This window comes from Cupressus sempervirens, chromosome 11 (assembly GCF_028749045.1).
Source record: "Cupressus sempervirens isolate cs-2001-9-10 chromosome 11, ASM2874904v1, whole genome shotgun sequence".
In the NCBI taxonomy this organism is placed as follows: Eukaryota; Viridiplantae; Streptophyta; class Pinopsida; order Cupressales; family Cupressaceae; genus Cupressus; species Cupressus sempervirens.
In genome coordinates this window covers 361701276-361717350 of record NC_143128.1, presented here as the reverse complement: position 1 = coordinate 361717350, position 16075 = coordinate 361701276, and the positions used below count along the sequence as shown (strand labels likewise).

Here is a 16075-nt window from a genome sequence, read left to right as displayed (position 1 = left end):
TTAATTCATCTTGACAAGATATTCTCATCTAGTCGTATTAGATGTGTTCGATACGTCAGCCTATGGAGATTTTTTTTTCTGAGAGATGTTTTAATTGCTTAATATCGTGCATGGTCCATTAATTGTGTTTGTGTTGTATGAAGAGCAATTTACAATACTGTTTTGATGTTCTATACATCTTCATTATATTTCTGACAAAGTCACAAAAACTCTGAGTTGAATATTGGTAATTCTATATTTTGAAGTTAGTCAAATGTTCTGTATATGGAGATAAAAGCATATGTTATTGTTCAAGGGTATGTGCACGTTGGAGATTAGACTACAAAAAGATATGTATTCTATAACTGGAAATAGTGGTTTTTTTTGGGGGCATTAATCTCTATATATCTCTTTATGATAGGTTGATTTTATTGATGTCTCTTGGTTGCAGGGTGCAACAAGAGGTAATGAGATGAGGTAAGAATATGAGCATGAGGATGTTGCTTTGATGATAGCATTTACAAGAAATAATATTCAATGGGAGATGTTTCAGCTTCAAAGGGAGATTATGTCAACTATCCTATTGTGGTGATCAAAGTTGTCCCTGTTGAGACGGAGTGTCTATGGAATCTCATCCATTGAGGGAGATTATGTCTGTGGAATCTCATTAGATGTGTTTGATACTTCAGCCTTTGGAGATTTTTTTTCTCAGCATTGTTTTAATTGCTTTATATCGTGCATGGTCCATTGATTGTGTGTGTTGTATAAAGAGCAATTTACTATACTGTTTTGATGTTCTATACATCTTCATTATATTTCCGATAAAGTCACAAAACTCTGAGTTTAATATTGGTAATTCTATATTTTGAAGTTAGCCAAATGTTTTGTATATGGAGATAAAGGCATATGTTATTGTTCAGGGGTATATGTGTGTTGGAGATTAGACTACAAAGAGATACGTATTCTATAACTGGAAAGAGTGGTTTTTCTTTTTTGGCATTAATCTCTATATATCTCTTTATGATAGGTTGATTTCATTAATGTCTATTGGTTGCAGGGTGCAACAAGAAGCAATGAGATGAGGTAAGATTGTGAGCATGAGGATGTTGCTTTGATGATACCATTTACAAGAAATAATATTCAATGGAAGATGTTTCAGCTTCAAAGGGAGATTATGTCAACTATCCTATTGTGGTGATCAAAGTTGTCCCTATTGAGATGGAGTGCCTGTGGAATCTCATCCATTCTTATACATTATGTTAATGAGTTCTTCTCTATGAGAGAAATTCGAGCTAAAATCCCTTGTTAATGAGTTCTTCTCTGTGAGAAATTCGAGGTAAAATCCCTTGTTAATGAATTCTTCTCTGTGAAGAGAAGTTCGAGGTTAAATCTCTTGTTCCACTCTCTGCGATGAGGCATTGAGGCATGATGGAAATGCATTCTTCTTAGGGAAAAGTGTGAGGTGAAAGCCCTTGTTCCACCCTCTGCGATGAGGCATGGTGGAAGTCATGTGTGTGACTCCATGACTTTAATTTTAGCTCTATGATGGATTGTGTTATGTTGAGACAACATGATTTAATGAGAATCTATGTGTCGAGAATTTATCATTGACATCTTTGGTTGCAGCTATGTGTGTCTACCATGCTAAAGATCTCTTGCTAAGAGAGAGTGTTGAAGATTGTAGCTGCAATAGAGATCTTTATCTCTGATTTTGCTATATATTGAAATTGAGATAATACCTAGGTATGTGTTTACAGCTGGAGAAGATACCTCTGATAATATTTGAGATATTATTATATTGAGAGACGTGTCATGCAAAGAGTCATGCATTTGGAGATATGAAAAGACTAGTTTTTGGAAATTTAAGAGACCTTCGGTTGTGATAAGAAGAGTCTCTCAATTCTATATATGTGTAACTACCTTATGTGAAGAAACAATTTTGTATTCAGTGGAAAGCATTGTACTTGAACCTCTATTATCCAAAAAAGAGATATTTTTCTGCCGTGGCTGGGTTTTTCCCTTCAACTGGAAGGGTTTTCCTAAGTTAACCTCTTGTATCTTTTGTGCATTTTTATTCTACTTTTCTTATTGCTGTTTTCATTTTTTTCTGGGCAAAACATTAACAATCTCTAGGATATGATATATCATATTTAGTAATTTGCAATTGTAAACTTAAAAGCTTTCCATTATGAATAGATCGATATCAAGTTTCTCCTCGCCTGTTGAATTAAGGTTCTAGTCTACATTTCTCAGGTATATTGGTGTCAAACGGTATTAGTAAGTCAGTGTAATGTCCCCTTTTTAGATTATTTAGGACACTATGGGAATTATCAAATTCCGTCTACAAATGTGTACTAATGCAATGTGATATGAATGCCATGACAATGAAAAGTATGTATGACTGGCAGTTCCAAATGCTGCGATAAAGTAATTATATGTGACTGGTAATTCCAAATGCTAAAATGAATAATATGAACTAATGAATTTGTATGCAAATGTGGTGTGAAATGCAATTATTGTATTATGTGTAGTAGCATAGAATGAGTAATGCAATGACAATGAAGGGATATATATATATATATATATATATAATTCCAATGCCACAATTAAATGCAAGAATCTTACAAGGCTAAGACTGCAATAGTAGTTTGAATCTGAATATAGGCTGTCTCTGGTATAACAATGTAGAATACACACAAACCCTGCAAGCCATCTCTGATTGGCAATGAATTATATGTTGTTATCACAGGGATATCTATGAGCACGATGCCATCTCTGATATTCTTTATATGACAATGCAATCTGCTTATACTGAGCCATCTCTGATATGCTGATGTAAATTATGCTCTGCAAATGTGCCGTCTCTGATCTGCTATATAAATACTTGCACTTGAGTGTATTTAAAGGTTGTGATAGAAACTGTATGCTCAGAAAGCGAAGTCCACAAGGGAACAATTTATAAAATATAATCTCAATCACCTCTCATAGCCAATCAGATTTGGTTATTTATAATATTTGAAAAGGCATGATGAACTGCTGCCACCTTAGTCCATCTTTACCATCATGATTAATGATAAATATGGTGATTAGATTGTCTGTTGTGAACAACTTGTTATGCAATAACAATACGATTAAGGATTAATCATATGTAATGAATAGAATAGCCAAGTGCGGATGAAGCATAGTAACCATAGTTAGATATTCATATTAATCATAATTATCTTTATTATCAATAGCTGTCATTAACTGATTGCTGATACTAATAGCTCTCATGTATATGTCTAGTTTCCTTTATTCCAAGTATATATATGTTCAAGTCGTCATTTGTGGCCACCATCCATAATAGTAGATTAATGTCGGTCCTCAGTTTGCAACAATTTTGTTATCTAGCAATTTGTATTATCAGTAGGCTGACTTGTACCTTCATTAGCTTTGGTTTCTGCTATCCTCTTTCATCATTGTTGAATCTACCTAATATTGAATCATCATTGCGACAATAGTTATCCTCCTATTTGTATTGATGGTTCGGTTCTCTACATTGTTTCTTCTATCGTTGATACAATAGTGATAGCCTGTAAAGTTTTGATACCTGTTCACTATGTGAATGCTCATCGCTGGCCATACTTATCGGCACCTTCCCGGACGACATTAGTATACCTCTTTGATGATGCTTGGATCTTCCAAAATTATCATCGTTGTCTCTTGCAATCAATTGATAACATTAGCTGCTTCCACCATTAAACAATATTTCTACAGCATTTTTTATAATTATTGGTATGGTTAATCTCTGTCTTTCACTTCATTTGATTAATGATAGTAGTCATTCAGGGAGATTACTATGTGCATGATATAAATAAATTTCAATCTTTACCTAAAACTTATTTTAATTGGATTTCTTTTAATATTTTAAATTTGGGGATATGACAGTCAATGACAACTAAAATTGGGTATCCTTGCACTAAGAGGGTTCAGTTTGCCTGCAGATCCTTCATAGGCTTGCGTCAATTCATACTTTATTGAACCTTGGTGACATATCCAAAGACCTCGCACAGCAAAAAGCGTGAAAGACAAGACACCCACCTATGAAGTCCTAGATCTCCCTGTTACCTATAAATATCACTGTAGTTGCAATGAACCAATACCTTTGGGCCATCCTATACAATCTCACATTCAAAACTATGAATGAATGTTCCTAGGTCCATATAACTGAGTTTGAACTATGCTAGATTTTAGCAGAAAACCTCATAGAAGCTTCACATTTACCCATCAGAAAATAATAGCTATTGTACATTACCTCATTCTTCCCTGGCAAGATAGGTTTTCCATAGAGAAGCTCTGCAAATATGCAACCCACAGACCACATATCAACTGCTGGTCCATATTTTGTTGAGCCCAGCAGTAACTCTGGAGGCCTGTTTGCCATGTAACAACAAAAGCCAACATTAAAAATTGGAAACATTTCTAATGTGAAATTGTATTAAGTTCAACCACCTGAAGCATATAAAATATCCTACCTGTACCACAATGTAATAACACGGTTTGTCAAGTTTCCATTATGGTCACTAGAGAATGACCTTGCAAGGCCAAAATCTGCAAGCTTCAAGTTTCCTTCATTATCAATAAGCAGATTCGATCCTGCATAAAAAGCTATAGTTTCAGAAGCGGGTTTAATAAGTCAACAATAACAAGGAACAACACTATCTTCGCAAAAGACCAAAGACAGAGACAATAGACTATAGTACAACATATGAACAAACCTTTAATATCACGATGCAGTACTTGATTGACATGGCAGTAATGCAGCCCTGTTAAAAGTTGCCTCATATAACACTGAGAAGCATAGATGTCAACAAATTTGCAGCAGGGTTTTCACTGATAGCATTGCAAATCAGACATCGTTGATCAAAGCTATCTATAACGGTTGATCATAAATGATTCTTATACCTTTATTTGAGGAACAGTAAAGTGCATTCCTGGCCGATCAGATAGACCAGTAAGATCATGGTCCATATACTCAAAGACCATGTAAATGCTCCCATTGTATTTATTACTATCTGCATTATACACAAGAAGATATTTTGAGAACCGATAGATAAAATAAAGGAATGCCTGAACTTTGGTTAATTTCTATGAAGGAAAGCTTGGAAAACTAGCATACTATATAAACTGGATTCTGACCTGGTTTTCCTTGGTCATCTTTATCTCGACCTACAATTAATCAAGATGTCACTGTCAGTTTAGTTGTTTTTAAATTGAGATCACTCTACTTACAAAATGAACTGCATCAACTTAAAAAATGTTAATGTGAGTTACTTAAACTGCCATTTTATATGCTTACATGTGTATCCAAGTTCAGAAATTACCAGGAGAAGTTACAATCTCCTTCAACCTAATAACATTATCATGCTGCAGCTTTTTCAAAATTTTGATTTCACGAATAGCAGTTATTGGGAACTGAAAAATGTACACTCGTCAGACACAAGAACTTTAACACAAACATTATACTTAAGCAATTTCAGTAATACTGCAACATATCAAAACTACATAGAAAATGCCAAAAACTGTCAATAGGAAATCACAAGAAATAAATATAATTCACAAATTCTAACATTATGTAGAAGTTATTTGCTAGTCGAATTGGAACTTTATCATTCTAGGGCACTCATTGAATCACATAAACATACCCCTTCTCTTTCATTGTCCATTCGAATTTTTTTCAAAGCTACAACTTCACCTGTTTGAATTTCCCTAGCCATATATACCTGCCTGCAATGCATACTAGCAACAATCAGGAACTGGAACATTACCACAAGACTAAAAACAATTTTGAGTGTAGATCAACAACAAAATGTATCTGCAATAAGTCTTTGTTATTCATGGCAATTAAAAATGACACATTCAAGCAAAGGATGTTAGAAGATTTTATATAAGCTAAGCATAGATCCAAATGAATGATGTGGATTGTACACTTAAACTACATATTTTCAACTTGGAAGTGCAAGTTTATTAGATATATCTCCATTGCCATCAGATGTAGTCTGCTTGTAATAGTAGAGCAAATGATGTGAGTTGGGGACAAAACCAAACATTGAATACTGATTAAACTATCCAAGAAAGACAGATGCCAAATTTGTTTCAGATGCAAACAAAACAGAAATTAGTCCAAACTCAAAGAGTGTTATGAAGCCAAACCCAAGATGCGCATATTTATCTGCACTGTATCCATTGTTGTATCAGTTAATTTAAAATTTCAAACGATGTCAATATCCACCAACCAATGAATGATCTTAATATTTCAGCTAAAAACAGAAAAAACTATTATACTCCTGGACTTGTATCAAACTTATGTAATAAAAACAGAAAAAAATATTATACTCCTGGACTTGTATCAAACTTATGTAAATATGTATTTCTTGCATACAGTGAGGATCATTTCATATTTAATTTCAGCAATAAACACAGGCTGCAGAAAATGTTTTCTTATGAGCTTTAAGTGTGCTTTGACGAGAATTTCTCCATTCCAAATAAGAATATGCATCTGAGCCCCAAATATTCGTACTTAATCTCCTTGCATATTACTTGTAATATCCTGCTTTTGAAATAAATTTTAATAATAAATAATAATATAGAACTGTATGTCATAACCATATAAATAGTAAAAGATTATATAAATAATAAATAAGGTCATTAATAAATGTTCTTTTGCATGGATTATATTAATATATACATAATAAATATTCATTTACAAATATATAATTATTGCTTTTGATTATGGCAAAAACAGGTTATTAAGGTCTAACAACACCAATACCAAAAACCAACCAGACAGAGAATCAAACAAACAAGGAAAAGCCCACCCCAAACCCAGCAAAACACCAGCAAGGGAAACCTTTCAGTTGATTCATCTTCTGGGCCGCATTCTTCAGTTCCAGGATTAACTAAGGCAGAGTGGAAGTCTTCTTCGTCGTGCTTGCTCTTGCTCTCTTATTCTGACCTGTCATATCCTCAGTACCAGCTTCTTTATTCAAGTCCACAAAGTCCTATCATGGTGGATTTTCTCCACTTTAGCAACCAGAGTCTTCAAGTTTTCAGCAAAGGACTTAACCACCCTATGGCTATGTTCCATAATCTCACACAGGATGGAGTCACACTTATTTATCTTCTAATCCATATCCCCAAGCTTCTTGTCGTCGTAAATCTCCCTCATCGTTTCAACGGTTCAACATTCTTAGTCAGGCAGTCAGCCATAACTTCCTTCTCACTATCCATCCAAAGGGCACAAACAGAGGACCCTTGTGGATTCTCCTAATCAACAGCAGTAGGAGTGACTCCATAGCATTCTGCACTTGATCCTTCATTCCCTCCTTGCATTACAATTCCTAAAATCTAGAGGAGAGGGCATGCTGTTTGAGGTTAAGGTTTATGATCGCATGAAAGGCCCACCTGATAACTCTAAAAAAATAAACAGAACTATACTTGGCAGTCTGCAAGACCCCAAATGCAATCTCTTCTTTGAGCTGAAAATCCTGAAGGCTTAAATACATAAACGGCTGAGTTTGATTTACTAAGTTGAATGGGTACCTCCCCCACCCTCCGGACTGAAGAGAGTTTGAACCGGTTTGAAGTTCGCATCTGGTTCGAACTTGGTTCCACCAGGGTACGATTTTTGCGCTCCTAGTTCGATCTGGTTCAAACGGCTGAGAATTTGATTTACTAAGTTGCACGGGTACCTCCCCCCCCCCTCCGGACCCAAGAAAGTTTGAACCGGTTCGAAGTTCGGGTCTGGTTCAAACTTGGTTCACTAGGGTGCGATTTTTGCACTCTTGGTTCGATCTAGTTCAAACCCGAGCGAACCACCTTGAAATTTTCGAACCCAGTTCGAACCTGCAGCTAAGCTTCTCAGTCATAATGAACTATTTATCATTTTTTTCAATATTAAATACTACATTATAAACACATTTCATGGTAATCCATATCCAAGGACACTCCAAGGTTTGAAGTTTCATTCTATAGCATTCCCAGAAACTGATCTTGTCCTCTGAATTTGCTATCTCTTCTAGTTATAAACAGGACCGTCAACTGACATATAAGCAAAGTCAACCCACAAAATATAAGCTTGCGTTCCCGTGTGACACATGGCTTCTTTTTTTTGCAAGCACAATGGTTTAGTAGTTCAAGAGATATGTTGCATGGGCCTTGTGGAATTATGTAATGAATCCATCAAGAAATTGGAGGCTCTATCTTTATAAGCTATATCAAGTCCTTGGCCAATAAGGTCAGCTTGAATTGGAAGGTATATTACATAATTGAAGGTAAGATAACTTGCCTAAAATCCAGTCAAACAGCGATGTTGACAAAGCTTAAATGGCTTTTAAAATCTGGATGCTTCAAACAAATTTTCTCAGGTTTCACCCTGTTCTCAACTGTGCACAGTATACATATTAACAGATATTTTAAATCATTTTTAAGAGATTCTATTATTATTGTGATGAAGGTTTACTTATGAGGTTTGTATATCAAGACTCTCAGTTATTGCTATACACCCTTAGGTTTCTTCACATTCTGCTATCTGTTTTATATTTCATAGTACACAGCTTGCTTCAATATTATATGTAAAGCAGCAAGTGTAGATTTGATTTTTATAATAGCTTATGGAACAAGGATCACTGGTAGAAAATTTTATACTTAACTAATGCTGCTTTGAATCTTAAGAATTGTTTTTTCTGTTTTTGTTTTTAAGTTGCATGATATATCATTCTTTTGATGATGCTATGATTCTGATTCACAGGACTGTTTGGATTTTCTTGTCACTCAGTTGTGTAAATGCTATTGCTGTAAAGGTATAATTTTACATATATTGTTTCCAATAACTGTATGATATATGGTACTGGATGCAGCAGGATAGGGATCAATGAAGAAGAAGAAGGAGAGGCAAAGGGAACTGGATGGCAAAATAAAGCTACATTCTAATTTTAAATCATGCTTCATAAAAATGTGTGTATATATATATGTATGTATATATATATATATATATATATATGTATGTATGTATATATATGTATGTATATATATATATATATGTATGTATATATATGTATGTATATATATATATATATATATATGCTTTTGTACTAACGAACCCAAACCCCTTTCCAAAATTTTGTCGAACTTGCAAACCGGTTCTCGAACTTGGAACCAAACCCAAACCAGCAACTTAGAGAATTTTCCTCCTTATACTAAGGGTACCTATAATCGTTAGAGCCAGAGGAAGGAATGAGGACATCAAGGTCTTGGGAACTATCAAACTCCTCATGAACAAGAACTTTCCCTTCCCCTTATCCTTCTTCACTGATTTATTACCACCACCTAAAGGAGAATCCTTTTCCTTACTGGCCCGGCAGACAATTTGTTTGGGACAATTTTAGGCTTTTAAGGAGGCGGGGGACAGGCCTCTTCCTCCCCATCCGCCATGTCCCAACCCTCACCCTCAAAGCTTCCACTCTCTTCCCTATCTTCCTCAAAGGCAGACAGAGTCCTAGAAGAGTTCTCAAAGACCCTAGTTTTGAAATGTTAATATAAGAGCAAAATCGATCCTTGATGCAGAATAGGGTTACTATGAGGGCTCTCTCTATATGTTCTATAATGTTGGCTCTCAAAAAAAAGAGCAAGTAAAAGGGAAAAGAGATAGTAATCTTATGTCTAAAGTGGCTCGGCATAACCAAGTGGTACCCATAAACCCTCAAGAATCTGCCATCTAAAGTGGAGTACTCCATTATTGGCTTAAGGAGTTCCCTCCAGATGGGTTTGACCTGTTTCAGCACAAAATTGGACTTGTTTGCCTTCGCCAATTTTTCTTTCTTCAGTGCCAACTTAGGAAATTTCTTAACATCTCCCTTTGGAAGCTTCTTGTCAGTGTAAAATTTAATACCCTCAGGAAAGTTCAGTTACCTTCGCCTCATCTACCACAACTGACTTGCCAAACAGATTAAGCTTGTCACTCCTCCATTCATGCACCACAATCTTCATCACTCTTTGGTCATACTCGTGTAGCCTCCTCAAGTAAGATATCACCCCACCTTTCTCGAAGCAATACCAAATGGTGGCATTACTCCTCCAAAGCTGACAGTTAACAGGCTCAACCCTTCTTTCCCCACCCATCTCACCAATCTCAGGGAAAAACACAGAGATGGAAGATACTCAAACAATGGACAATCAAGCCAACAACCCCAATATCACCAAGAACAACCCAGAAAGCGTGCATATAATCAATGATACTAATGACTTCAAGGTCATTCAGACAATTGCCATGCATAGCTCTTATCACATTATTAATAGGTGTCTTCTTTGAAATAGAATGCAACTTGCCAATTTTACCATGTGTTTGATCAAACAAGAGAAGGGCCTTAACATCATCAACCAAAATGTCCTCCCATACCAAATTCTTTTTAGTTTAAATTGACCCCCAAGTTAGCAAGAAAAATATATAATTATTGTTGATCATATTAACAATATTATAAATTAAAATCAAATAATATATTGATTATTACTGGTATTAACATATATATATAAAGACAAATAATATATACATTCATTAAATAGCATAATTAACAAAATATAAATAAAACAAAATACCCACTAACTATATTATCAACAAAAGTAGTCAAAATGTCAGATAAGTATTTAGGGCAACCCGCACTTGGAAGGGGTCGCGGCCCATCAAATACAAAAGCATAAAATGGAAAGGCAGTGGAGAGAAAGATGGGATCAGCACAGTACATGACTAACAAAACTGGAGTATAAATATAAAATTTATTATGCTGATCAAGGGAGGAAGTAAAAAGAATACAGTCAGTACTAAAGAAGAGTTACAGAAAACAGTGACCAACACGGTATGTGCATTCAGTCTTATTAAAATGCAGACAGTCACTACACCCAATATATAGAAGATAGATAGATAGACAGATACGAGGGAAGAAAATACTCTATTGATAGGAAACACATCAATGGAATATAGCTCAGAAATATATTGAATATTGATTAATGGATATAGACCAGAGAATAAGAAAGTGCATATATAGAGTATTTATAAGTAATAATGGATCGGGAATATTTATTAAGATTATTATATATATTATATTTAAACATATATTAATAACTAAGTTGTCAGTTCGGGTTCGGATCCAAGTTTGAAGTTCGAGAACCAATTTGCAAGTTCGTCAAAATTTTGGAAAGGGGTTTGGGTTCATTTGGGTTCGTTAATACAAAAACATGTTAAAATTATAAAAAATATGTATATATACATATTTATGAAGCATGAGTTAAAATTAGAATGTAGCATAGTAGCATAAACACATTTAAACAATAAAAACACCATAAACAGTTAAACTTGTAATCATAGTAATCATACCATCTTATAGTTCAATCAACTTCAACATCAAATATTCAAAACATTATAAATATCAAGTTCAAGTATCATTGTTTCACATTCATTGTTCAACTAATGGAATGAAAATCTGAAAAACTATTAATATTCTAAGTTCTTCAATCTTCTTCTTCTTCTTCTTCTTCTTCTTGTCCGGTATTACTTGAGCTAAGGCCAACAGGATCAGCAACAAAAGCAACAATGGTATTGATATCAAAGTCGTCAAAATCATCCACTGTAAGCCGATCAGTGGAAGCATCCAAGTTTGCAATCTTTGCACCTATATAAGACTTCTTTGTCTCCCCTTCATTGTATTCTTTACTCTTGTGCCAAAAAACATTTCATTTTTGCCCCAAAAAACACTTTCCAGCCATATGTGGGGCCCAATTCACTACGGGTTTGAACTGGGTTCGAACTTTTTGGTGTTGGTTCACCCAAGTTCAAACCTAGTTCGAACCCGATCGTACCAGCAGGGCAAAAAATAAACCCTGCCCAAACTGGACCAAAACCGCAGACAGGTTCAAACTTTTCCTGGTCCGAGGGGCAGGGAGAGGTACCATGGTATAACTTAGATTAATAACATTGAATAACATATATATATATGAACTATATAGGTTAATGGATATCTCAAGTACAAAAGATAATTTTGAATTATATAAGAATTATATAGATATCAAATATATCTGAAATTATATATCTATATATATATATGGAGAATATATGTGAACGATATAATTATATATATTTATATATATAAATATATAAAAATATAGATGTACAAATATATTTATATTTACAATTAAAGAGATATTAATATATTTGTAGCCTACTCCTTGATCTCTTGCTATAGCCCAAGGAGGTGTTAGTTGATGTTGTGTAGGGAAAGGCAAAGTAAATCCACGGGAAGGTAGGCGAATCCCAAGACAAGATAGGGAGGGGACCCAAAGCTTTGAGGGAACCTAATATATATTGGTGCCAAGGGCCCTATGACAAGTAAATCCATGCTCTCTTTAGGGTTGAGTTTAGGAGAGAAGTAAGGAAGCGGGCTTGAATAAGTTAATTATCAACTGTAATATGAAATATTTATAATTGCCTTGAATTAAATAGATTTGGATGCATAATAATGTTTGTTAAACATGAAAACTGACAACCTCCAAGCATGGGACATTATATTACTTCAAAGTAAGTTGCATAACAACAAAGAAGAACCACCTTGTCTATCCAAAACCTGCTCCCAAAATATAGTGGTCTTGGGTTAAACAATGCACCACCTTAATTTTTCAATTGACACAATAGCACCAATTCAGCTGTTATCTTCATTTGCAAAGCTGTTGTAAAGTCATTTTGAGTGATATCTCTCAAGCCTTCCTCTATATAATTATTTAAGATCCTTAAACTACACAGATGCAAGATTCAAATCAACACAAAAAAGTGAGATTTTAAATATGTTCGTAAACAAAATACTTTGTATACCAATATATATGAATAAGATGAACAACAATGAAGTTGGTACATGCATACATGGACTACTAGCAGAGTACTCTCCGAGTTACAAAAAAACTCGAGTTTTCCTAGCTTGGCGAGTTTTTATGACTTTTGCTGGCGCCAAAAACTTGCAGAATTTTTGGTAAGAACTTGTTGAGTACTCTCGGTTGTAGTTTTATAACAGTATTTAAGGCAAAAAACAGCCCAAATCAGTTTCATTTCTCATTTATTCACTTGTATTTTGTTGAGAGGGGAAAAGTCTTCCAAACACTTGCAAACTGATTTTGATCAATATGAAGTGGACTTGAGGCAAGTTTGAAGCATGTTGTCAGTAAAACTATACTACAACCGACGGGATTAGTTAGTGTCTGAAAGGTTGCGTGATGGTTGACTCACCCGTTTCGGAGATATATGTACATCATCTGAATGGAATTATGAAGCGTCATTGTACTCGTGATTGTACACTCTGCTTTTATGAATAAAGTACTATCTTGTTCTATGTTACATTCTAGTATATGAATGCAATAACTATCCGTTTACCCTATACGATAAACATTTGGCACTATTGCCTGTTGAAACGGGTACAAAAGATGAGTTCTAAAGATTAATGTCGAATAAGCTCAATAAAGATTGAAATAAAATAAAATAAAAGGATGATCTACACATAGCACGGGAAGCATTAATTCTCACACAAGTAGAACGAAGGCAGAAATTTCAATAGGTCTTGCTGACGAGCACCGAAGTAGTGAAGAAGCATGGACTGACAAAGTGCATTCACCTAGCAGACCGAGGAGTGTCAAGGACTTGCTTGAGGAGATGCGGCCAAGATTGAATTTAGTGGAAAGACAAGAGAGGAGTTCCTAAACTTGCATATGCCAAGGGTGGAGAATCCGAACAGAAGAGAGGAAATCTGCATGGCTCGAGGTGAAGAAAGAGCATGAGCGTGGGGTGAACTCTTCGTTCTCGATACACCAAACGAACGGATACAAGTTGAGAACCAAACAACTTCACTTCTATAAGACCTCTTCACACCACAAAGTAATGTGGTTATCCAAAGTAACGCGGTTGTCTGGAGTAGCGCAGTTGTGCAGAGCAACACGAATATGCAGAATAACGTGGGTACTCAAAACAACACAAGTGTGCAGAACAGAGTGGGTACACAACAAATACAACTAAGGAAAAAGATAACAATGGCAGGGCCAAAGGAATAACTACAAAGTTTAATGGCGATGGGATGGTCAATCTTGTTCAACACTGTAAAACGTGCGAAACGATATGGACTTTGAATGGCGTAACGAACTAAGATGACTTCGTCCAACAATTTCTAGCTACCCTACAAGGTGTAGCAATCGATTGGATTTTAGACATTGACCCAAAGAAGCTAACTACATGGGCAAACGTCACGAAAGAATTTACAGCAGAGTTCTGACTACTCAGGGATGACAATGAGATCGTAGCAGAAATTTACAGTACAAAATAGGGGAAGAATGAAACAATCTGCGTATACATGAGGAGACTAAAGGAGCTAGTAGGAAAGATGGAAAGCCCACCACTGGACGACTTGAAGAGAAGATGGTTTATCGAAGAGCTATGACCAATACTACGAAAAAAGATGAAAATAGTACCTCCAGCATCATACATTGATGCATATAATTGCGCGATGGACTTAGAGAGCAAACACAAAATCGGCAAAACGAAGAAAGATCTTCGGATACCGAAGACTCATCCTCTGAAAGCAACGATGAGGAATCGAGTAAAAAGGTTTGGGCATTACAAAAATATATGCTACCTATGATGAAAGAGTTTAAAAACTTGCAAAAGAACCCTGGCCAAAACAAGGAAGGGGAATTATGGTGTACGGGTTGCAAGGAAGAGGACCACACAAAGGGCTCTTGCATAAGAACCAATTTTGTGATATCTGTCAGATTACGAGACATTCCACCAAGGAATGTCCGTTCAATATGAAAACAAAAGGACACCAGCAAGTGCTACTAACGCAAGAAGTGTCCACCTCGGGAGCAAGAACAAATACAAACAATGGTGCGACAACCTCAGGAGGGTATCAAAACAAAAACTAATGCAAAATAAGCGACAACAACAATAATGAGAGTCGTAGCCAGATAAATACGATCCAATTGGACGGCCAATGATACAATGTCATGCGTGCAACCTCTGGGGCCACTTCGCCAGAAACTATACTACAAAGGGAACACCGCAACTGTTGTGCAGATGGTGTGGTCTTGGAGACCACGATGACTCAAAATGCCCCAAACTCGGGGTGAACTTGTTGACCATAGAAAGATGTGAGGAAGATACATTAGCAATCACTCGCGCACAAGCAAAGAAGGCAACATACCCAGATTTGAAAGAGGAAAAGAGAAGGATGTAGCAGGGAAAAACAAAAATAGTAAAAGAGATGGAGGCCAAAAAACGCAAATGGACACTGTCGACACTTCAAGGAGGAACTAAACAGAACAAAACATCATACGGCAGGTAATGCAAGCTAAGGTGCCTATGAAACTAAACAACCTTGCAATGCCTTAGTTACGAACAACAATCTTCACCATGACACCATCACCGAAGGCGATGGACGAACTAGGGAAGAACACAATAATGGAAGCGGAAATGACCACGACAAACCCAATGCTACTCGCACCGAACACAGGAAGACACCCCGCAATAGTTGAGATGGGTATTCTTAGAACTATCCTCACGGACAACATTGTGGATGGAGGGTCGGGCATAAATGTATTGCATGAGGAAACGTGGAAGAAGTTGGGACAACCTACCCTATGGCCACCTACATTCTATTACATCCCAAATTTTGACCTAATTTTAATCTATTCATAGTCGTTAGACTGAACAAATTTTTCCTTCATAATCATGTGAAGTAGGTAGTTATTTATATTCGTATTAACTGTTTAATGAAGATGGTCGTTATCCATTATTTGTCATGTGATGTTTAGCAGTTGCTTAAATTTGGAATTATGGTTAATAATTAGATTCTTTTAAATGTTAATATGAAAATTATTATGGAACTTGTTATTATCGTGGAAATGTTGTAGGGGTGATTGCAGGAGAAGATGAAGGGGGAAGCATTGCTAAACAGGATCAACAGAATGGGATACTAGCTTAGTCCAATCATCAGGATGACAGGTATGACCTTAAATTGCTTTGGTAAGGACCTAG

At 35.7% G+C, this 16075-nt stretch overlaps 1 protein-coding gene across 5 annotated transcripts in view; it reads right to left on the bottom strand.

Moving 5' to 3' along the window:
• LOC149529565 (cyclin-dependent kinase C-1-like) overlaps positions 1–16075 on the bottom strand; it is a 71183-nt gene that overhangs the window by 16636 nt on the left and 38472 nt on the right. For all 5 annotated transcript variants that reach the window (XR_016359258.1, XR_016359259.1, XM_089811844.1 and 2 more), the window contains 7 exons: positions 5664–5745; positions 5343–5433; positions 5158–5187; positions 4924–5033; positions 4737–4809; positions 4494–4614; positions 4274–4391 (listed from right to left, as the gene is read on the bottom strand). Coding sequence is in view for 3 of the 5 variants with exons in the window: in XM_089811844.1 (XP_089667970.1) it covers positions 4274–4391; positions 4494–4614; positions 4737–4809; positions 4924–5033; positions 5158–5187; positions 5343–5433; positions 5664–5745 (625 nt within the window). In the remaining 2 variants the exon portion in view is untranslated. The remainder of the gene's footprint in view (positions 1–4273; positions 4392–4493; positions 4615–4736; positions 4810–4923; positions 5034–5157; positions 5188–5342; positions 5434–5663; positions 5746–16075) is intronic.